Source organism: Vicugna pacos, chromosome 6 (genome assembly GCF_048564905.1).
Source record: "Vicugna pacos chromosome 6, VicPac4, whole genome shotgun sequence".
Taxonomy (NCBI): domain Eukaryota; kingdom Metazoa; phylum Chordata; class Mammalia; order Artiodactyla; family Camelidae; genus Vicugna; species Vicugna pacos.
In genome coordinates, this window is record NC_132992.1 from 34098731 (window position 1) to 34122216 (window position 23486).

Below are 23486 nucleotides of genomic sequence, written 5' to 3' on the forward strand. Positions count from 1 at the left end.
TTTCTCTTTATATGGATCTGTGCTTGAGGTTTGGGTCTGAATTCATATTTCCACCCTCCAGGAGAGACCCAGAAGCCTCAATAAATGCTTGTTGATCATGACCAAGTTTGGCAGGAGAGGAGCTGTTGGCTTTCTCTGGTATCAGGAGGACTCTATCCCCCTCCCCCCTCCTAAGAACTCACCTCATCTTGGGGGTTAAGGAATATATTAGTTTTATAATGATTCTGTAACAAATTACCACAAACTTAGTGGCTTAAACCAACATGAATTTATTATTTTACAGTTCTGGAGGTCAAGAGTCCTCAAATCAATGTGTCGGCAAGGTTGTGTTTCTTCTGGGAGCCCAGGGCAGAGTCAGTTTCTTCCCTTTTCTAGCTTCTAGAGACCATCTGTGTTCCGTGGTTTTGTCCCTTTCTTCATCTTCAAAGTCAGTAGTTTAGTATCTTCCAGTCTCTCTCTCTCTGCCTTCTCATCACACTGCTGTTTTCCTGGCCCTAACCCATCTGTCTCTTTCTTGTAAGGACCCTGTGACTGCATTGGGGTCACCTGGATAATCTGCCCATCTCAGGATCTGTAAGTTAGTCATTTCTGCAAAGTCCCTTTTCCCGTGTAAGGTCACATACTCACAGATTCTAGGGATTGGGACATGGACACTTTTGGGAAGGCATTATTTGGCCTCCAAGGGTCCTCTCAAGCCAGACTTTAAGGTTGTTTGGTTAGGGGCTTTGTTACTGAAAGGTCGTAGCCATCGTTAGTGTTCTCACAGGTTTTTTCCAGTCTGTCTTAATGAGGAAATCTATTCCTTACAAGGTGTCCCGGTGAACTCCGGTGTGTGGGTAGGCTTCGGAAGTGCCATCAAGGTGGTCAGAGAAGAGAAGGGAAGTTCTTCTCCAGGTGGCTTAGACATTCACCTGCTGGGGCTGAGCACATATTCTCAAGGTCTCTTCTGGTTCTTGGTTTGCACACCTTGGGTGTATCTACATGCGTGATCTACATCCTTACTTCTGAGAAGGGTCGAAAAGGAAGCCTTCAGAACACAGTAGGGACAGGGAATGTGAGTTCATCATCAGCACCCTCTCCCCGGGCCTAGGCCTCCTTAGGAAGGACCCGGTCTGCCCCTCCTGTTCTCACCTCCAGCTCCACCTGACTTGACAGGAAGCACCAGCTGTGCTGCTGGCATCTGTATTTCAGAGTAAAAAAATCTACCGCACTCCCCCCACCACTACCACACAGAGTTTCATTGGTCACCTGTTGATGTCACCTCTGTCTCGGGCTTTCACCCTTGCCTTCTCTTCCAGGGATGTTATGTTCTCATCCTCTTTCTTCTGCATGACCAGTCAGTTCTTGTACAACAGGTATTGGCAGAGCTCATAGGTGCCACAGTTTCAGTAGTCTTTTAGATCTGTTATGTCATAAAAAGGAAGACCTCAGCCTTCTCGTGGCCAAACATACATACAGCCACCACCGCAGTGGAGTTAGCATGCAAACTGTCATACATGTACCGTCTCATTTAATCCTGACAACCCCAATGAGGTATTATTTTCTGACATTACAAAGAAGAAACTAAGATTTAGAAAAGTGACTTGTTCAATGCACGTATGTACATACACCCACCACACATACCCACTACACGTGTACACTCACACACACAACTTCTCAGCAGAGTTTAGGTTCAAGGGAAAAAAATCCAAAAATTAATATATAAATGGAAGCAGTAAGAAAATGTCAACAAGAGAGAAAGCTACTTCAGGCTGGGCTTGAGGGGAGAAGACATGGCAGAATGTTACAGTGGCGTGTCATCATTTGTGTGCGCTGTGGGCTGAATGTTTGTGTACCCCCAAGTTTATATGTCAGAGCCCAAATCCCCAATGTGATGGTGTTTGCAGGTGGGGCCTTTGGGAGGTAATTATAGTTAGATTTGCTCCTGAGGGTGAGACCCTCATAATGCAATTAATGCCCTTATAAAAAGAGGAAGAAACACGAGTGATGTCTCTCTGCTGTGTGAGGATGCAGCGAAGAGGCAGCCTTCTACAGGCCAGAAAGTGTCCTCACCAAGAGCTAGATCTGCCTGGCACTCTGACTTTAGCCTTCCCAGCCTGCAGCACTGTGAGAGGCAGGCGTTGGTTAAGTCACTCAGTTTATAGTATTTTGTTACAGCAGCCCAAGCTGACAGAGACAGTATATTCATTCAGTACATGAACACACATGTATCATTTACTAACGTGTGCTGTTAGGTATGCAGAGGTAACTGAAATTCAGTCTCAGTTCTGTGGTAGATGCCTCTTTGGCAGTGAAGACAAGTCACCTCTGTAATATACAGCAGAATGTGCCAGAATATCAGGAAAAGCAATGGAAGTGTATAGGAAGAGGTGGTTACTTCAGCCTGGCAAAAAAATCAGGGGAAGCTGAGGGGAAGAAGAGGTGTTGAGTGGAACCCTGAGTGACAGACCAGATTTGAATGGGATTTGAGTCCCAGGCCCAGGACGCATGTGAGCAAAGGCAAGGAGGTGGGAGAAGCAGTGGCCTCGTGTGGTGGAATTATGATAGCACTGTCATGTGTGAAAGTGAGGGGTAGGCTGGGGCAGTGGTTGGGGCTAGATCACATAGGACCTTGCATGCCAGACTGAGGAATTCAGATTTTATTTTGTAGATAATGAGGATGCCCTTCAGGTTTTTGAGCAGATAAGAGACATAAATGAAGGCTCCCAAAATGGTAGCCAAAGAACCAAGTGTTACCTACTGATGTGTTTTGTTTGGCTTGAATGGGATGGTTCACATAAAAGTGTCTAGAAGATGTAGCAGGGCTCGCCTGCTTCCTGTTTAGCCGCAGTGACTGCAGCTGAGTAGCAGCCTGCCCTTTGACGGCATACGTTCATGCACTTCCAGTTTGCTGCAGTCCACACCGCTCCTTATGGCCTTCTTCAGATCTGTTTCATTCAATTTTATTCCATGTTTGGCCTCTGTTGGCATGTGAATTTGTGAGCTCTGACGTAAATGATCAGATCTGGCTTCTGAAGATGAATCTGACAGTACTTATAGGCAGGTTTGGATAGGGGGGGCAGGAAGATGCTGTTGCAATCCCTAATCTCTGGTGCAGCGGACTTCGGTTCATTTTGGGTTGTATTCAATTTATGTTTGCCTTTCCCACCAGGGTAGAAAGTAGAACTATTTGAGACTGGGTATGAATGATCTTATTGTGCAAAACATTGCATACGGTAGACTATGGATAAATGTTGACCAACTTGAATAGTTCAGGTAAACACTGGTGAGGGTCAGAGGCAGTGATGGAAAAATTCATGTAGGAATGACTGTGTATAGAAATATAATTGCCAGACTTCCACTAGTTGAAGGGACCATATTAATAAAAAAATTAAATCTCCTAATGGTTTTAAAACAAAATTTTATCCCTACCCAATGCCATGAAATATATGCACTGTTATTATTCCTAGTTTATGACTGAGAACAGGGAGAGAAAGTCAAGGAGAGCTAGGTTTTCAGCCTGAGTAGGATATGTTAACAGAAAGGAAAACAGGCTTGTGAGGAGAGATGAATTCAGATTTGGACCTGTTGAGCTATGCGGAAATTTCCAGCAGAAATTCAGTTCTGGATTTCAGGAGAAAGGTCAAGGTTAGAGTAATATTACTGCATTACAAGTAAAAAATTAGTTTGTGAAATGAATTCATTGATTTGGGAAAGGTGTGTAAAAAGAGGAAAGGGAAAGGACAGAATTTAGGGGAAAATATGCTATTGGGGTGAGAAGAAGGCACGTTGGAAAGCTGGAAACTAGATGTCTGCAAGTGGGACTGCAGAGAGCTGGTCACTGGATTTTGGATTGGGTCATCCCTGAGAGAGCAGCGCCAGCAGTGTGATGGGGAAAGAAACCAGACTTGTAAGGGCCAGTGAGTCGAGACCACTTGCTCATAAAGTTTGTTGTGCAGGCATGATGAGAAGGTGGTATCTTAATGGATAGCGAGGACAAAGAAAAGTTTTTAAGAGATTTCATGATAGAGGAGGCAAACATTTGTCCTCTGAGAGAAGTAAAAGTGGAGCAAGACGAAGTAAAGATACAAGAAAATGAGGCTGTTACTGATGGAATGAGATCTCTGAAGAAGCAGAAAGAAGTGGGATCAAGGGCTCCGGAAGAGGGGTCCTCTTAAACAGGTGGAGGAGCGTTAAAGCTGGGAGTGCTGGAGATGCAGCTGAACTTAGAGAAGGACGTGGGGGAAGTGAAACTATTTTAAATAGGCTAGTCCTTATCTTAGCAAAGTAGAAAATGAGTTGATTTGCCAGCAGTAAGGGATTTGTCAAAAGAGACTTGGGGAGAATGGTTACGGGCTGAAACAGATACTGTGCCAAGTTGCCTGAGAATCTGCTGAGATGTTATATCAGGCAGGGTCCAGGCAGGAAGCAGCAGCCATGCCAGTTATTGGAATAGGCAGAATTTGACATAAATAATTGTTAAAAGTTAAAAGTAGTTAAGTGCTAAGGGGTCCAAAAGCAGCAGGTGCAGCATTCAGAGTCCAGTTCCAGGATCACAAAGCAGGTCTAGAAAGTGTGGACTTGGAACTGAGAGACAATTAACTGACAACTGGTGTAGATGAATAAAAGGGTTGCCCAAGACAGTAGATAAATAATCTCGTACCTTAGAGAAGCATCATTCCTTCCTTCCTTTCCAGATTCAGAATCCCACAGAAGAGGGAAGCACTAGAGTCAAGGAAAATGCACCCCTTCAGAAAGTGGCTGGGAGCAGTGGAAGCACCTGACTACGTCAAATATAAAACAGGAAAATAAAAAGCAGAGCACATTTGTTTTATCTACTCATTTGGGGGAATTAACTGACCCCTGCTAACTGCTTCCTGGATTCAGAGATGGGGAAACTTACTGTAATTCTGCTGCTCTAATGAGGACAAGCCAGGAAACGGCGAGCTGAGTGGATACAGGGTGGGCTGGTCTCAAGCGGCTGGTGGTTGAAGAGCTGCGGAGCAGGAGGCTGGGGATGGGGCTGAATTAGGGGGGCACGTACAAGCGAGCTGAATCTTGATAAATGTTGACAGTTTGCCCTTAAAAATATGACCTCAATGTATCTTCTCATTCAGTGATATTTGATTATCAAGTGTTATCAAGTCTCAGAATGCCACTTTTTAAGAATTTTGAACTTCTCTAACTATAAGTGAGGCTAATATTTTTCATATGTTCAGCTTTTGGGGTTTTTTTCTGTGAGCTCCCGCTGGTCCTGCACGGGGGCTTTCACGGGGGACAGGTTCATTTGTGTGAAAAAGAGTGTACTAAGTGTCTGGTTAATCCTGGTGCAACGTGGTGAGCTAAACAGACACGGTTCCTGACCTCTCAGGGCTGCATGTGGGCAAGACAACAGAAAAGAAAACAAATGCATAAAAACACATCACCATCAGTTCTGTGAAAGGGAAGAAGGGGTGCTGTGCAAGGAAGAGGCGGATGCAGTGGTGGGGAAGGTCCTTCTGAGGAGGCGTTCAGTGGAGATTTGACAGGTGAGAAATGATCAGCCGTGAAGACAGCTGGGGAAAGTACTCTTGGCATCAGAGACAGCGTGTGAAGGTTTTCAGGGGCAAAAGAATCTGGCTTGCTTGGAGAAGTGAAAGATGGCCAGGCCAGTGAAAGCACAGTGAGTAATGGGGTGGCATTTATTCATAGTCCCGACCAAATGCAGAGGGATAGATCTGTACAGGTTTAAGCAGACCCGAGCACTTTATTTAAGGCTTGCTTTTCTTGGGTAAAAACTCTACAGTGAAATGTCTTTTGTGGGTTTGCTTCTGGAATTAAGGCTTGGAAGGTGACTTCTGCTGTTGGCTACTGTTGGATTGTTCCTCACAGAGGATGGGTTTGAATGGCTTCTGAAGGAAGAGTTGGTACTTCCCTTAATTGCCCCTTCCTGTCACTCACGCTTCGTAAGGATGGTATTTGGTAGAGTCAACCGCTGTGCCTTCTGTGGCAACTTCAACCTCCTTTTGCCTTTCATCCAGCCTCATTCTACTATGGGAAAAAGAAAATGAGTAGGCAGAAAACTGAACAGGATCCTGAAGGAAGTCTCACGGGGCCAGCCGTGGTCCCCATGCACTCCCTTCCTCCTTGTGGGGTCCTCAGGTTCTCTCATCTGGAGTGGCATGGGCATGAGGGCAGTGTGTGTGTGTGTGTGTGTGTGTGTGTGTGTGTGTGTGTGTGTGTGTGTGTGTGTGTGTGTGTGTGTGTGTGTGTGTGTGTGTGTGTGTGTGTGTGTGTGTGTGTGTGTGTGTGTGTGTGTGTGTGTGTGTGGTGGGGACTCACCCACCATGGAGAATCTGGCAAGTATGAGTAGGTAACTTAGACCAGCTCAGCCTTACGCCTGGGAGGAGACAGTTATGTCCACTTCCAGCCCTTTATCCTGCTGTTTCTAAAGGGAAAGTGAGGCCAGATGGGGCAGTCCTAAAGGTGAGTACAGAGCTGGCTGCCCCAGCTTCCCCTGGTCAGAAAAATAATGCTGTTCCCAGTGATTGGAGCTGAAGAGTGTTAATCTTTCCTGTGTCTAAAGGAACATCCTCAGATCGCATCCTTTAATCAGTATCCTGTCTCTCTGGGATAACTAAGTGTCATTGCTTTCACTTTTACTCAGTGAATTCCTAAGACTTTGGCCATTTCTGTGGCCCTCTCCGTGTTAATCTTACATTGGGATGCCCAGGCACAGTAAGGATACACGTGTGCCTCCGTCCAGTCCCTGTACATGAGCAGAGTATGTCCAGCCTCCCTGACTGGTTTCTGAATTTTTTTTGTTTTGTTTTCAACGAGTCTTCCCAGGCGGTGGAGACCAGTTTCTGCACCAGGATGTCAGAACTCTCAAGAGTTACCTGTGGTCCTGGGGTGAGCTGCGTCTTGCCCAGGACACTTGCCCAGGACAGTGCTCTCCTTTAGCCCCTGGCATGCCCAGCTGTCCCCTTCCTGAGCAGTTCAGGGCCGTCTCCTACTACTTACTGCCTTTGTTCCACTTCCCAGGTGGCAAGTAGCCTCTGACTGTAGGGAATTTTCCCCTTGGTAGAGGGAAGAGGCGGTGATGATACCACTCAGTCCCAGGAGGATGGGCCTGTAGGAGGGAGGTGGTAGGTAAAGGAACCCCTTAGGGGTGTGGCAGGAACAGTTGAAGGTCAAGGTTTTAGTGAGTAACCAACCTCTTTATCACTTCTCACTTCCCAGAGCTCTTTCACTTTCCACGCCTCCCCCTTACCGGGACTCTGAGGCAGGCAGGGTGTAGATTATGTTCCTTTGAAACATGAAGAACCAGACACAGAAAAATTACGTACTTTGCCTGAGGACAGAAAGCTAATAACAAAGCCAGGAGGCCCTCTGTTAGGAAGAATTTTTTAAAAGAAATTTGTATGGCTTGCAATTTGTTAAAAAGTAATGTACAGGGCAATTTTTAGAAAAGTAGATTCTGGAATTTGGAGCGGGGCAGATCCACTGTTAATCACTAGCCTGATCCTTCTTGCCTGGACAGTCCTTTACAAGTGGCCTATTTCCCAAGTAATGTTGGGCTTAACTTGGACATCATAAATAATAGACCCATGACGGCTGTGGGAAACAGTAGGCGGACATCAGAGTTTTTCTAGAGCCTCTTTCCTTCTCTTAGCTGAATGTCTAAAGATGCTTCCAAAAAAGGCACGCTATACGTATGTAGACCAACCTTGAGCTTCTTTTTAGAGTATGAATTGCTGCCCAAAGGACACATCAAATAATCTCCCAGACTGTAAAACCACTCAGTTCCATTCTTGCAGTTGATGCCAGACACTAAAGCCAGTTTCTTCCAGTCCTCTTTCTTGTGAATTTAGTCCTTTTGGAAGTTTCTTCCAAAGATGTGCCTTTAGGCCAGAAGCCTCTCTTTTATGTCAGGGTTGGGATACATGAAATGTCAAGGGATCTATGTCCATAGATCCTAAAAATGGCCAAAGAGGCCTGGAATGTCTGCTCAAGTGCCTTGTGCCAACATGGATTTAAGGAAAATACATCCTTTTTTCCAGCCAGCAGCACAATCTGACAGGCATGGGAAGCCTGCAGGGCTCACTGCTTTATTTTGGATCCATCATAGAGAACAGCCTGCAGATGAGCTGTGGAGCCCTTATGTACCAGGCACAGGGCTAAAGCCTTTACAGTCATTATTTTATTTAATCCTTCTGATAACCTTTAAAGTAGATAGCCACTCCCACTTCAAAATTAAGAAAGCAGGCACAGAAAGAGTCAATAACTTGCCTAAGGCCACCCACCTGGTAAGACTGGAGCTGGACCTCAAAGCACTGCAGGACCACAGGGCAATGCTGTCTTCAGCAAGCCACCACAAGGGGGCGCCCTGCCCATGTCCACTCTAGCTAAAGGTGTGTTTTATTTCTCCTGGGGATGTGGGGTGGGGCACAGTTCATATATCCTTCTTTCCCACAGTTTCTTTCTGTCCAGATGTTGAGGCCATTTCAATATTGGAAAGTTTCAGAACAATGTAAATGTGTCCACCAGTATCAGCCACTGTAATTCCAGGTCTTAAAAAAAAAAGCAAAGCTCCCTGAAGGAAGCCACTGTACTGTGAATAAAAAAAGCACATTTTATAGTTGGAACCAGATTTTCCCTCCTGAGGCAGTAACTAAAAAGGATTGATTTTAAAAAAAAAACTAACAGAAAGCTTCAGGTTTCAGTCATCAAGGATGTGGTTTTACAATTAAACAGAGCATTTGGTGCACTTGATCAGAGCAGGTAACAGGTATTTTCTTCAGAAATTGTGAATCACCCAAGCCATGTTTTAGATCTCAGGGTAAAGTTAAGAATTCACGGCCTCATTTTTCTTCTTTCTGGTTATCTGACAAATAACCAGAGTGGCAAAACTGGTGGGGGATACGATGTCATAGGACAAAGGCTTGTATCCAATGTTGACAAGTGACACTTGGGACTTGCAGGAATGGCGATTCCTGAGTAGCCTCTGACACATCTAGGCCAGCCCCCATTGAAACAGGCATCCTTGAGCCGGTCGACCACATAAAGACAGGAAAAAAATGTGTGCTCTGTAAAAACATCTCCACTCCATCTCAGAGAATCAAAAGCATTTACAATGTCTAATACACAAAATGTGGACGCAGTGACAATACACCTCAGCGGTCAACTCAGAACCTCTTAGGTCCATCCGCTGGTTCCTGTGAGACTGAGGGAAGCAAGGTGGCTTTGCCCCACCAGCCTACAATCAGCAGTGCCCAGTGGGGCGGACCCCCGAAGCAGCCCCCCTGAAGACCTGCAATGCCCAGGACTATTATGACTCATTAGCAGAAAGAAGAAAATGTGGCAGAAAACTTCAGGGGTGGGAGGGGGTTGGGAAGTGAAAATATGACTCAGGAAATCCTGAGGCTCTAGACGAGGCTCAAGGGAGAAAATATAATGGGGGTCAAGGCAGGAGGTTGCACTATAGCAGTAATCAAGTTTAAATGCACATTATGTTTAATTTCCTTGAGGGCTTTAATTTGCTGGTTTAAACCTAATGAGCATCTGGGGAAGCCAGGTGCCTCACCATCCAGGCCTGCTGGAGCCATTTTATTTCTTTAGCAAAAGACAAGATGGCCAGGGGCAAATTTGGGAATAAAATGTGTACATTTTCCAAAAGCTCCCCAAGTAACTGTGACATGTAGCCTGGATGGAGAAGCTGCCCTAAGTGGCTATAAACCGGCGCTGTACTGCAGGTAAGGTGGAAAAACAAGGCGAAGGGCACGGAGGGGAGAAATGTGACTTGGCGGGTGGGTATAAAGATCAGTTTTGCAATCAAACTGTCTCTGGCTCTACAAAATCATTTCACATATATGCAGTTTCTGGATTTTCAAAAAGGACACCAAAAGGAAATCTGTCTTTTGCAACATCTTGTTAAAAGAGGGCTATTAGCGCACTCAGGTGTAGAGAAACAAAGTGAGCATTGCCGTCTGGGTGGGATGTGTTCAGTGTCTCAGTCTTCACGTTTCTCATGCTCTCATCATGGCCCACTTGAGGCACTTCCCGGTTCCACCGACCTTTAGGAATACTGCCACCTGCCCACCCATGGCCAGATGTGACTTTGGGGGAAGCTAGCAGCGCAGTTCAGCTCTTTTCTCGATGCCAGCTGTGTGCATGCCTATATGGATGTGCATAACTGTGTCCAGCTACCACCCAGGTTCACCCACGTCAGGGGAAAGAGGCACACAGAAGGGATATCATCAGGAAATAACATGGAGACTTTGCATTTGTTTGAGATTTATTCCTGGTATTTTTCTCCCCTCTCTTCTCTCTACTTCGCCCTGCCCTCAGTCTGCTTGTTTAGGCAGACGATGATTGATGAGTCAATACAGCTGACCTTTGGACAATGTGAGCATTAAAGGTGCAGCCCCACCTCCCTCAAATAATTGAAAATCAGCCTATAATTTCACAGTTGGTCCTTCGTGTGTGGTTGGTTGAATCCAGATTCAACCAACTGAATTTTGTAGTACTGTAGTATGCATCTATTGAAAAAAATCCCGTATATGTGGACCCGGGCAGTTCAAACCCATGTTAGGACAAACGTTTTTCCTAAGTGTGTTCTCATTGACAGCAAGGAGGAAAGGCATCATTGATTTTTGTCTTAAACCTTGTATTCTCCCATAAAATTTGAGAGTTGCTTGTGGTATAATTGCTAGCAAAAATTATATTAAGAAAAAAGATCATCTTTGCAAATCAGTGGGTTGATAATTAGTTTGTAAGAAAGGTGCCTTTAAATATCTAATGACTCAAGGCCAGGTACTCATCTAGCTGAACCATCTCTCTGTCCTTTCTCTGCAAAGTGGAGGTGGTAGCCTTTCCTTTACACTTGAAGCCCTCCCAGGAAATACTTCAGAGTCCTACTTGCTTCACCCAGTGTCCATGACAACTGTTCTGCAACAGTCGTCACCTCAGTCACTTCCTTTGAAAACAAGCGGGGCAATGCGATAACTTGCATTTGCTTTTCCATAAAAATAAATCGAGATAATTTGACTTCTTTCCAATTTAAAAGGACATGAAAGTAGTCTGCTGAATGAGGGTGTGTGCAATAATAAGCACTTGAGTTGAGACATCACTAGTATCAGCAGAAAAATAACTATTAATCAGCTTAACTGCTTTGCCCGTGAGAAGGAAAAAATCTTAACTCTTCCTGGGTAGAAGCTCATTGTCTAAATTAATTTTAGTTAGCTCTTTAGTCTTTTTTTTAAATTTCAAGTTCTCCCAGTCAAATGTCCATAAGAAAACTTACCAGAATGGCTCCTGTAGGCACACAGGTTCTTCCCATTAGCATCCAAAGGGTGATGCCTGCCAATCCGGTAGTGTTTTATAGATTTCGAAAATAACTGACAGAAACGAACATTCATCGCGGTTAAACTATTTAATGATAAAATTAGAGTTTGCTGTAATAGTGAATCACAGGGCAAGTGTTACTTGTCTCTGAAAGGAACAAAAATTATCTTTGACGTGTTAGAGAACTTCTGGAGAATGAATAACTGTACAACAGACATTAGCAGTGTTACAATTCTAAAAATTAAGAGCAAAACCTATCTTTAATATCCTTTATTGAGGACATTCTGTAAATATTTTTACATAAATGCACAACCTTGGTTAGCCACAAAAGTAGTATTAAGACAAATTTCACTGTAATTTTAAGTCTAACACATAATCTTTTTTTCAGAGCTTAAAAAAGGTAACTACTGATCTTGTTACATTTTACAAATACATTCTTTAATATGAAACATTAGCCTGAATTAGTGTCTACTTCCTGTACACAGGTATCTAATAGGACTAGTGAAGAATACTGCAGCTGCGCTCCAGGTGGAAGTGAGAACACTGGGAAAATCTTTATGCGTTGTCAATACGATTTAAGAAAGCCTTCACAGATACTGAGTATTTCCAAAACTCAACAGTGAAGTGCGGAAATGAAACAAACGTCTTCTAGCAAGCCACTGAATTGCTCCCAAGTAATGTAAGTTATTTTAGCAATTTTCTCTACGTTAGACTGTATTAATATTTTGATAGCAGCACCTTCCACAAAAGGATAGCAAAGAACTTCATGTGTGCCATCACAGGGCTCGCTCCTCTGCAAAAAAGTTAGGAGTCCAGGAGGGGCCGGGGTTGCTTTTTGGCCTCTGTGGGGTGGAAGCCTAGGTAGGACTTGGCCACAGGGAGGTCAAGGGCATGACCACAGCCTGGAAGCAAATCAGGAGAGGATGCTAATAAAGATGCAAATAGACTTTCTTCTAATCCAGGCTATTTCCAGTAAGACTTAAGTCTATCAGGATAAACAGTAAAGAAAGAGGGCAAGATGTTGAATACCTATATTTATGAAGAGTAACTATCACAAGGCTACCAGGAAGGAGGAATCTCAGATTTCACAGTATGCTTATGACCTCACCCTCTGCTATTTGAGAAGCAGCTTCACAAACACTGTTGTTAGATAGTTGGCAACAAATTTTATATTTGAGTTTGGCCGATTGTCGGGGGGTTTTAGATTTACCCTTTCAATTATTTATACCAACTGTCTATCTATGAAGCTAGAATCCAGCTTGGGAAGGTGAATATATGTGTGTGTGCGTGTGCATTTTCTGACCGAGGTCTGCAGTCAACACCTATTTGGTGTGATGTTTTCAGCGTTTCTTAAAAATTATAAATGTGTCTAATGATACTCACCAGATACCAAGTTCCTTGCTTCTTTAAAGTTTTAAGACACCAAAAACAAAAAAGTACAAAATATTAAACTTTATAGGGTAAACTATTTAACTTTACAGAGTTTTCTTGAACTGGATCATTTCCCTAAGAGGATCCAGAAATTTGTCTCTGGTAAATCCTATCTCCCTTTTGATATGTACCAAGATCATTTCCCCCCCACAATAGCCTAATTTTCTATCACTTTGGGAATGCTTTATCAGGAGAATTTAAGCTATTTAAATCAGCATAAATAATCCCAAAGTCATTGTATGCTGCTATGTAAGAGGCTACAATACACATGGCTTCAGTCGGCTCAATGGATAGAAAGGGGTCCTGAAGATCCAGGCAGCTTAAAAATCAATGCACCGCAGCGGGAGGCTGAGAATGTGTCTGGGATGTGCAGCCTGCCTCCTTGTTTCATGAAGACAAAGCACAGCTTCTATTTAGCATTTTAACCCTCTAACGAACCAAATTCCCAGACTGAAAAGCCCAGGACAATGTTGAGTAATACGGGATCGGAAAGTGTGTGAACTGACTTTATTCAGTCTGACTGCAATGGAAAGGCTTCCTGACTGCTGTTTTATGCCAGACCTGGCAAGTTGCAATTGCCATGAAATGTGATGTGTCAAGAAACCCATACTTTAAATTACATTAAGTAAACAGACAGCAGTAGTAACAACATAAAAACCTCCAAAAATCAGATACCAAGCTATTGATGGCCATTTCCCAAGGGCATTGTGAGGGTGTCTCTGAAATGCATGACTTTGTAAAAAAAAAAAAAAAAAAAAAAAAAAAGATTTTTAATGTAGTATCTTTTCACGTTATCATTTGCACAGACCTTTATCTGGACAAATCGATTCTTGATTAAAATCCAAGCTCTTTTCAAGACCAGCTAACTTAGTAATTGGGGACAGTGACAAAAGAAACATTTGTGAATGCACAGAGGTTTTACAAATAGGCTTTTCCTTGGGTCTTTAATCTCAAATTTTTATCCTTCATTTGACAATTCCAAATAATCAGCCTGGAAACAAGTAGTGGAAGTACTTAAACTGTAGCTCAGAAAGCAGATTTCTATCTGTGATTCTGATGGGTTTTTTTTTGAATGCTGGTGATGGCTCATGCACGAGATTACTACACAAAAAGCAAAATCTAAGACTGCTGTTTCCCCTGATAAATCCATTTGTTTTCCATAATACAGACTTACATCTCAGGATATAGAATCTTAACCTTCAAATTAAGAGTGGCTAGGAGACTGAGTGAAACCAATCACTGCTTGAATTTTATTTTCAACCAGGAACAGTAACAGCTGATGTCACTACATAAAATGTCTTCCTGCTTAATATCAGGGGAAGAAAAAAAAAACATGTTGCCAGTATATCATTTGGTCAAAATTTCATATTCAAACTACTGAAAAAAAAACCTTAAAAAAAAGGGAAAAGACAAACATACGCATACACACAGTGGAAAAGAACTGAAGCTGATGCTATGCAGCATTTCTTAGCAAGGTTATTAGGGAAATGTATAAACACAGCATCTTTTCTTTCATACTAACATCTGAAAAGGCAAAACAAAACCCCCTAAATGTCCGTATTTTGGAAAAGAAGCAAGCGGAGGTCTGGAATTCTTGTAAAAACTGCTGAACAAACTTCCATTTCTCTTAAGAGGTCATCAGGAGAGGCAGTTTCTCAACATTTGTGCTTCATGGCAAGCTAAACAGAGAGAGGGACACAAGTAAGATGTTAGCAGCCCCAGGAGTCTTCCTGCTGCGGCCGAGCACTGTTACTACCCACAGCGGCACCTGGTAGGTGTGCACCATCTCCCCGGACCGTCCACTGAGCGCTGCATTTGTCTCCCCTCCTTACAGTGATGGCGGTGAATGTGTCCAGGTCCCGGAGGATGTTCTGTGATATTCCTTTCATTTCACTGAAGGAGCAAATGGAAAAGGCAAAGCGCAGGCAGAACAAGCGACCTACCCTACAAATCAGTGGGAGTAGAACAGAGGCCTCTGGGCTCCCAGGTTGGTGGTTATCCAGGAAGACCAACACTCCTCAAATGTAAGTATTTACTGACATCTCATAAAGTATTACAAATCACCAGCTGTAGAGAAACAGTCTGCAATAAGCCACGTAACATCCTGGACACTCAGTGAGGTCCAAAGCACTTGACAGAATGTGTCACTGAGCACGGCTGAACAATAGACCAAATTCAGACCTTGATTTACGACTCCCGCTGGTGTTTGAGAAATGTTGTTTATTGAAACGTAAGGTCTTTATAAATGGGAACACCAGATACCACTGTATCATGCAATAGCTTCCCAAGCCAGCTGGAGCCCACGTTGATATATTTAAGGAAATGTATGCAGGTACAAAACATAAAAGTAAACCTGATACTGCTTTCCTTAGCCAGATTCTTACCAAGGAGCCCATACGCTGGTGTGAAGCAGAAGGCAGGGCGGAGGCTGACCTATGGGAGTCCTTGTGTGTCCAGCGTCTGCTATTAGGGATTGACTCTGAGGTTGGGGCTGGAGTGACTGGGAGTAGTCGTGTTGCTAAATCAGTCTCTACTTGGGAAACCTTAGCTCTGGGCGTGCCTGGCTGGGTGAAGCCATCCTAAACCACGGACCTTCAGTAGTGCTGACACCAGCAGTCAATGGTCAGATGGTGTTCGTGAAGTCCCGAGTATGCCCAGGCTGCCCTGCTAAGTAAAGTGCTATAGGTTTTTGCCAGGAAGGATGGAGGTGGTTACTAACTCTTGACCTCGGAGAGTTTATAGTTCAGGAAACATGGTGGGTGGAAGTGGCAGGGCCGGTGCTCTCCCTCAGATCCGTCCCACCCCTCAGCCACGCTCGGAGCCCCTCCCCTGTGTGGCCTCCACTTCTTGCTTTGTCCCTAGGTTTTATACGTTATTTAGCAATGCAGACCATTCAGATCCACACAGAGCTGTTAAGTATTGTGCATAATGAATACCAACCATAAATATTTGATCAGTGCTGCTGTCCTGTTATTCACTGAGCTGTTAGCCTTCAGCTAATGGGCTTGTGCCAGTTTACCCACAGCCATTAATTCTCAGCAGTGATGTGCTGCTGCTCACACTGGGCCCTGGTCACCACTCCAGTGCAGCTGGAACTGATGCTGAGGGAGCCCCAGCTGGGCAGGGCCGCGCCAGCTCAGCTTTAGACATGCAGCTGGTTTGGACATTTTGCCATTTGAGGTATTTTTGTGGGAAGTGCCAGCACTTTTTATGCTACCTAATTTTTTTTTCTTTAATTCCTGGGAGTTAGAAGCTTTAGAATATGGAAGGCAGGGTACTGTTGCTTCCCTGCTGCAAATTGCTGTATGACCTTGAGCTCTAAAGTCACGACTGCTCGGTGCCTCAGTTTTCTCATGTCTGTAAATATCTCCAACTCAAATGCTTATGGATTAATTTTGATGTCAGAGTTCCTATACAAGTTAAAAATTTCCTTCTGCTATTTTTTTTCAAACACATGGAAAGCTTTCTCTTTCAAAACTGTAAATAGCCCCATCTTAGTAACAACAGCAATCATGGAGAAAACCATTACTCACACTGGGGGTGTTCTTCAAGAGGCCTGGGCTCCTGAGGTCCCTTCTGGCTCAGACCCACAGGAAGCAGATGACTGTAGTAGGGACAGAGGCAGCCATTCCTGGCCAGTGAGGGAAATGCCACTTACCACTCCCTCCCCCACAAACGTGGGCTTGTGCAAAATAGGGCAGATCACTGCTCCTTTCTGGGGGAAATGTCATCTGAGGATGCCTAGGTGTGGGTACCGCTCTCGCCTGCTGACTCACCAGCCGAGGCGGGCGTCAAAGTCCTTTTTGGGGCAGGGAGAGAGAGCAGGCCTGCTCTCTGGCCTCTCCTGAGATCTGAGACTGTGCCAAGCCCACAGCTCAGGAAGGAACCATGCTTCTCCAAGCCAGGCTAAATGGAAGTGGGGGAAAGGGGATGCAGGTACATTTCTATCAGCTTTACAGGAGGCAAGCAACCAGATATCTTGATGGCAGGGTCCTGTGAAGGTGATTCACTCACTAATGTACCTGGATCACTGTCAGGGTCCTGGGAAAAGCCTAGGAGATCCTCTTCTATTGCAGTCTAGAAGGTGTGCCCTACTCTCCAGCTGGGGTTGTGTGTCCTTATTCAGCCAGGGAGTCCAAAGGAACTGTCACCCAGAACTGCCTCGCTCTATTAGGGCTCTAACGTATGTACTGTGTGTCAACTTCTAAACATAGCCATGTTGAGGGGAGCGGAAGGCCTGGGTTCCATCTCTGAACTCTCTCCTTACCAGTAGGCCTGGCGGGGTCTCAGCCAGTAAATGATAGCATTGTGGTCAGCCTGTGCCAAGGGGACAGATCAGTCCTAGTCCCTGGGAAAATGGCCACACCTTATTAAAAGGGGTCAGTCTCCTTGTTAGGAATCCTGCCAATGCTGTGATTCATAAGCACACATCCGTTTTAGAAAACTACAAGTCTGGCTGCCATAGTGTCTTTCTCGCACCTCCTCAAACATACTTAACAGACACTAGCAGCTCCCAAACCCCCTGCCCTTATAACACCCCCTGGAGGGGAGATGAGAGTAAGTGGAGACTGCCCCATACCTCATCTGTCTCTACCAAAGCAGGTGACTGGCCGGCACGGTCCTCCCAGTGGGCAGGGCCCCCTGGGCCGTTGGTGGCCTTGTCAGCTTCTGTTCTGACAGGTCCAGTTTTTAAGAGCCGCTCTGTGTCTAGACAGGATCGGCATTCAGCAGGATGCCTACTTTGGAGGACACAAAATCTTCACCTCCAGTCCCTCCCCACCCCTGTCCTGGGATCCTGGGTCACGTTCCTCCAACCCCCTATGGTTCTCAGCATATGACCAATTAGGGCAGGTTCGGCAGAAACCATTTTTATGGAAATATAACTAGTATTAATTGAGGTTTATATGCAGCAAGTACGGCGCTAATAGGTCTGAGTGCATTCAGTTTGCTCAGTGCCCTAGGACAGAGGTGCTACTATTAACTGGCCCTCTTTTGCTGATGAGGAAGCTGGGGCTTTGAGAAATTGAGCCCTTATCCAAGGTCACTGAGACGGTAAATCAAACACAAGACGTTAACTGCCATGCCATACTGCCTCCCCAGCTGCGTAGCAGACTTGGCCACAGTGTCAGGGAAACAGTGACCGAGGCCAAGAATTCGAGCTGTATGGTTAGCTTCTCCCACCCACTATTTGTACATCAGAGGCAGACGCCGACATGGATGACCTCCAAGTATTGTCTGTTCTACCTTAGGAAGAGCGGTTTCACAGACTTCCTTGGTAACCTGGTCCATGGTTTAATCATTAACCTAAACTCTTGTTTTAGCAAAATGTTATCAGTGCACTACTGAGTGTCCTCTTCTGTCTGACAAGACACAAAAGGGAACTGCCTGCATTATCACCATTCCCAGACTTGAGGACAATTAAAAAATAATTCCCTTGAGCTTTTCTCTTCCCCAGATCAACACTTTAAATGTTTCCCCAGACTTCCACTGCCCATCTCAACCCCCACCACTTAAATCACTACACTTGCTGTTGCTATAAATGAAGCTGGGTGGGAATTCTAGCATCCCCATTCCATCATCATTCCTGCATCACAAAGGCTGGAGAAGGGAGGAGGGGAACCTTAATTCTGAGCTCGCTCACTCTGTGACAGCCACGGCAAGCAAGGCTCTGGCCCCCAGCAAGGCTGCCTGCATTTTTGGCCAACTCTGAACTCCAAATGGGCCCTCAAGGCAGCAGTGCAGTAAGATGCTGTCATAATAGGGAACTGATGACACAACGGCACAGGTCTGTGCAAAGGGGATGGAGGAAGGGGGTGTGAGAAGCATCTGTTCAGATCCGGATCCCCCTGGGAGAGACCACCCCGGCTCAGCTGGGGAGATTTTTCCCATTACTTTTCAGGTTGTCCATTCTTGTTTCCTCAGCAGAAGTGGGTTTTCTGTTAAAGCAAATTAGTTTTTTTCCCCAAAGGTCACCTGAAAAGCATATCTGAAAGGCCAGATTATGAGTCTGAGATGCCAACATTATCAGTTGTTGTTTCTGGAAACCTAAATTTGAATCACTAGCCAGAAAAGAACTTCGAATGCACTTTGTATTTGTACTTGGATCTGAAGCACGAGAACAGTAATAAATCCTCTTTTATCACCTGACCAACAGGGCCTCTCTTTCCTTTGGTTTGCGCCTGCCTTAGACAGCTGCTGCCAATAAAAACTCTCCCTTACCCGTCTGAGAGGCAGATTCTTGGTGAGTGTGTGAATGTGCGTGTGTGCACCAGCGGCATCCTCTGGACCCAGAGGTGGTGGGAGTCTCGCAGGTCAGCCTTGGAGGTCTAAGGTCCCTGCTGAGGGGAAACTAGCCCTGAGGTGCCCTGTGCCCTGGACTACAGCTTGCTTTTCATATGATAAAGAGATAAGAACACAGGATGCCGGGCTCATGACCAGAAAGGGACAGCACGAAAGAGTAAGCACAAGCAGCCCTTTCAAGCGCCGGCCAAGGCAGAGGGGACAGTCTTAGACCTGCTGCCCCGCCTCGCCCTCCATCCTGTTCCCTGGAACTTGAGCCTTAAAACTTCCCAAAGATCCAAGATCAGAGGAAGGATGAAGATGTCAGGAAGGAGACTGGTTTAACCAAAGAAACGGGTCCAAGACGAAATCTTCCATGACTCTAGTACTTAACTGATTAGTGGAAGGACATTGCATAAAGGGGCCAAAGGGAAAAAGGAGGGCTTGATTTTGTACCTCCCATCATGGGAAACACACTGAAATACAGTTTTGGGCACCGAAGCTCCTTGACAACCTCTGCAGGACCCACCTTGTGTGCAGTTTCCGCAAACTGCTGGGCGCTGTTCTTCATGTCTTCGGTCTTCTCCTCTGCGCGGCCTAACCGCTCCCCGCGCTCGTTCAAGGCCTGGCTCGCTTTCTGTACTGCGCTGGTGACGCTGTCGGCCGCCGAGTGGAGGATGCTGTTTCCTGAAGGAGGACAGCAAGTGCGTCAGAAGCTGGCTCGGCTGACCTACAGGCACAGACCCCCTGCAGGGGTGAGCACCCTGGAAATCCTAACATGTTCACAGAATCACACAAGTTCAGTGAGACATATCTGGATCTTAGGAGCACGTCCTCTTGACCTGGGGTTTAGGTGAAAAACCACAGGAAAACTGGGCACACGGAACTTCTCCAGATACAATGTCCGTATTCCTTTCAGTGTTTCCCCTCCATTTTGCCCCTCCATCCCTAAATGTATGGCTCCGTGAGAAGCTCTGGATCAGCCTCATAGTTCAGAGGAGACGCGTTGGCTCCTGACCTTGACTCCTAAGCCACGGCCTGGTTGGCTGGGCCTCTTTGCCTCCATCTCTAGGACATGAAATATGGGGCCTCGGCACTGCGCTTAGCCAGCAGGTAGGAAACAGTGACAGAAGCCTGTCCTACAAGAAACTTAGCACTCCCAGACTCACGAGTGATGATACTGAGAAAGCTGAAAACCACCACATTTCAGACAGTTGTGCAGCCCTGACATCCCATTTGCCAGGACCGGGAAACAGAATTCAACAGTGAAGAACTTGCAGACGCAAAACCCACTGAGACCTAGCAACTCGGAAAATTACAGCCAGGGGAAATTTATGGCTATATTTTGTTAACACTGAGTGGAAGATATGTAAGTGGCATTTTATGTAATAGCTTTATGTCTTTGAGTAAGTTTATTACATCATTTAACTTTGTACCTGGGATGGATACATCTAGCCACAGACAGCTTTTAATAGAAATGTAATTTCCAGTGGTCTCAGCTGCAGAAGCGTCCTAGTTTCTCCTCCGTGGGAATAGTCTGGTTTGTGGAAAAGGATCTCAGGCAAAGAAAGTACCTGGCCCCAAGGAAGCACTTTGTAAATTGTTCTCCATTTTTCTTCTTTAGGGATGGATTTTAAGGGTATGCACTAAGGGGAGGAGAATGGAGTTAACTTACTATTACTCAGTTGCATCAGGCCCTATAGGAGCCAAGATAAATCAGCACAGATGGATTGGGACCAGAGGAGATGTGGCTCTGGAGAAACCTGATTGAATGCAAGGGCTGGAATGGAAATGCTAGGTCTTCAGAACACATTTAGGAGGAATAATCCAGGTCCCCCTTTGCTCTCACATCACGACTCTGATGATAGCCTATACTATTGCGTAACATTTGAATAGCATTTTGCAGTCATAAAGCATCTTCACAAATGTTTCATTTGTCACAAAAATTCTGTGGGAAGACCGAGACTAGTTGAGGATCCGTGGCTTGCACAGGATCACATCACTGGGGAAGTGACACAGCTAGCAATTGAACCTGGTTTCCTAATGCCTTTCCTGATTCTGTACCCTTCTCTTTGCAGGTACAGCATTGGTCCTGGAACGCAATCACTGTGACAGAACTGTGAGCAGACCAGCACAGATAGGTTCTGACAGGTTATTTCCCAAGGTAACGCCTGACTGTCTCTGTCCTCAAGGTACTCCTCTTCGTAAATGAAGAGTTATTGCCTAAGCTGCACTGCAGGTCTGGTGCTCCCAGGAAGGAGCAGGCCGATGGGATGGGATGGGATGGGAAGATGGAGAAGGGACTGAAGGTGCAGGGGGTGGGGGTGGGGCACGAGAAAATCTCCCTTTCCTGCTTCCTTCCTCATATCCACGCTTAGCCACCAGAGGCTGAAGACAAGATGGGGCAGGGACGCTGCAGCTTCATAGCCGGGAACAGCTATATTAAACCAAAGGGATTTTAGAGTTAGCTGCCATAAAATGAAGAGGGTATATGGAATTGACCCTGACGATGCCCTCAAAGCCATCTGTGTTTCTGCAGTGAATCTGCTCTGCGTAAGCCATACTGCTGTCCTGTCATGACTTCCTTTTCGTTTTGTACAAGATGTCAGATCAACACTACCCCAGTTTTATATGAGAACTATTTAACCAGCAGTTGTTACAACTAAAAGAGAACCAAATGTTGTAACTGTAAGAGGGAACCAAACGCTGTCTTCAATAAAAAATCTACCTTCAGTTATTTTCAGGCATGAAGATGGATTTGAACCCATCTCACTGCCTCAGTTGAAATGTCCTCTCCTGGTTTCAATTCTACCCATATTTCAAGCTCAGTGAAGTCCCATCACCTTTCTCAAGCTTCAGGTCAGTTCCATTCTCTTCTCAACTTTGTAAGAACTGTCTGTGTCCTTCTTGGGCAGCTGATCAGACACAGTCGTGGGCAACTCTTCTACCTCATTTCTTCACCAGTAGGTGCAGTGACTTCCTAGCTGGATCGTAAATTCCGAGACGGGCCCCTTTCACTCTGTTGACCATTCCCTAAATCTTGAAAATCTTCCTCTTGACTTGGGTCTCCTGCTTGTTTACTCTCTTCTGAGATCTTGCAAATGCTGTAATTCCAGGGTTCTGTCCTTGGCCCTCTTCTCTTTCTCACTCTGCAGACACTTCCTGGCCCAGTTCTACTCAGCTCATGGCTTCAGTGACCAAACTTCTCTCTTTTTCTGGGTTGGGCTGCTGAGGCTGCAGACCCAGACCCATGTTTTCTTACTGGACGACTCCAGATGAGTGACCCAAAGTCACCCTGAATTCAGTATGTATATACCTGACCCACTGTCACCTGCTTTCCCTTTGGGGCCCCCTGTTCAGCGAATAACCCATCTTCCCAGCGTGCTCCCCCATTCAGAAACCTGGGAGTCCAGTCCAGATTCCTCCCTCACCTTTACCACATAATGACAGGTCACCTCCTATCCAGCTCTCTACTCTTGGCCCTCGGCCACCTTCATCATCTCTGTCCAGTCCCTCTTGCCCTCAGAGTTACAGCAATAGCCTTTTGTTGTCCTGTGTCTTCACCACCTTTTCTGGTCCATCTTCCACACGCTTCCATACTAAACTTTTTTTTAATTTATTTAACTGTAATCGATGTACGGGATTGTGTTAGCTTCAGGTTATTTTCACTGTTGGTTATTATCAGATATTGAATGTAGTTCCCTCATAGTAAACTTTTAAGAAGGCAAATCCGATACCATCTGCTCACTAATTCCAAGATAAAGTTGAGACTTCTGCCCTGCCTCTCTCTCAGCTCATCTCTTAGAAGCCCATCCATTTTCCCTCCTCCCTAGCCTTCCCTAATCCTACGTCTTGCCAGATTACCTAAATGTTCACAGATGTGTCATGTTTCTTTTACTTACATGCTTTCATGCTTACTGCTACCTCTGCCTGACCTCTGCTCTCATTTCAGCCTCCCCACTTACTCCTGTGCTTCAGTACCCTTCAGACCGCTCTCCTGGGAAACTCTGTCATGTCTAGCCTGCCCTGTACCATAGGTTCCCCCACATACACATTACCTTGTGTCTGTTTCAGATGGTGCATTTATTACGATGCCTGTAATTGTTGGGTATCTAGTGTGCCCTCCTTGAGGGCAGGGACTGTGCCTCTCTCATTAATGTATCTCCAATCCACGATACACAGGAGACACTCAAAATGCTGGTTGACATAGAGACAGGAGGTATATATCATCCTTCTAATGCTCTCTCCATGGCTTGGCAGAGGGTTGGACACACGATTGATGCTGCTACATAATCTAACTAGGTTCTGAAATTCTAAACTTGCCAAATGACTAAGGATTTATTTAGTCTGTGTCTAATGAAGCCAACTATCTCATTTAGAGATTGTGCCAGGAATTCAGTGAATTAAGTTAACAACAAAATGCAGAAAGGGGAATGCTACTGCTATAGTAAAAGTAAAGGGAGAGCTTATTA

At 45.3% G+C, this 23486-nt stretch overlaps 1 protein-coding gene and 1 long non-coding RNA gene across 3 annotated transcripts in view; one reads left to right on the plus strand and one right to left on the minus strand.

Annotated features, from left to right (window-relative positions):
* LOC116280913 (uncharacterized) overlaps nucleotides 1–21801 on the plus strand; it is a 72143-nt gene extending 50342 nt beyond the window's left edge. The window contains exons 2-4 of the long non-coding RNA XR_004190305.2: nucleotides 11790–11983; nucleotides 14570–14759; nucleotides 21093–21801. This is a non-coding gene — a long non-coding RNA (uncharacterized lncRNA). The remainder of the gene's footprint in view (nucleotides 1–11789; nucleotides 11984–14569; nucleotides 14760–21092) is intronic.
* STXBP6 (syntaxin binding protein 6) overlaps nucleotides 13963–23486 on the minus strand; it is a 229051-nt gene continuing 219527 nt past the window's right edge. For both annotated transcript variants that reach the window (XM_015242004.3, XM_072962873.1), the window contains 2 exons: nucleotides 19544–19701; nucleotides 13963–14414 (listed from right to left, as the gene is read on the minus strand). In XM_015242004.3, the coding sequence (XP_015097490.1) occupies nucleotides 14391–14414; nucleotides 19544–19701 (182 nt within the window). In that variant the 3' untranslated portion in view covers nucleotides 13963–14390. The remainder of the gene's footprint in view (nucleotides 14415–19543; nucleotides 19702–23486) is intronic.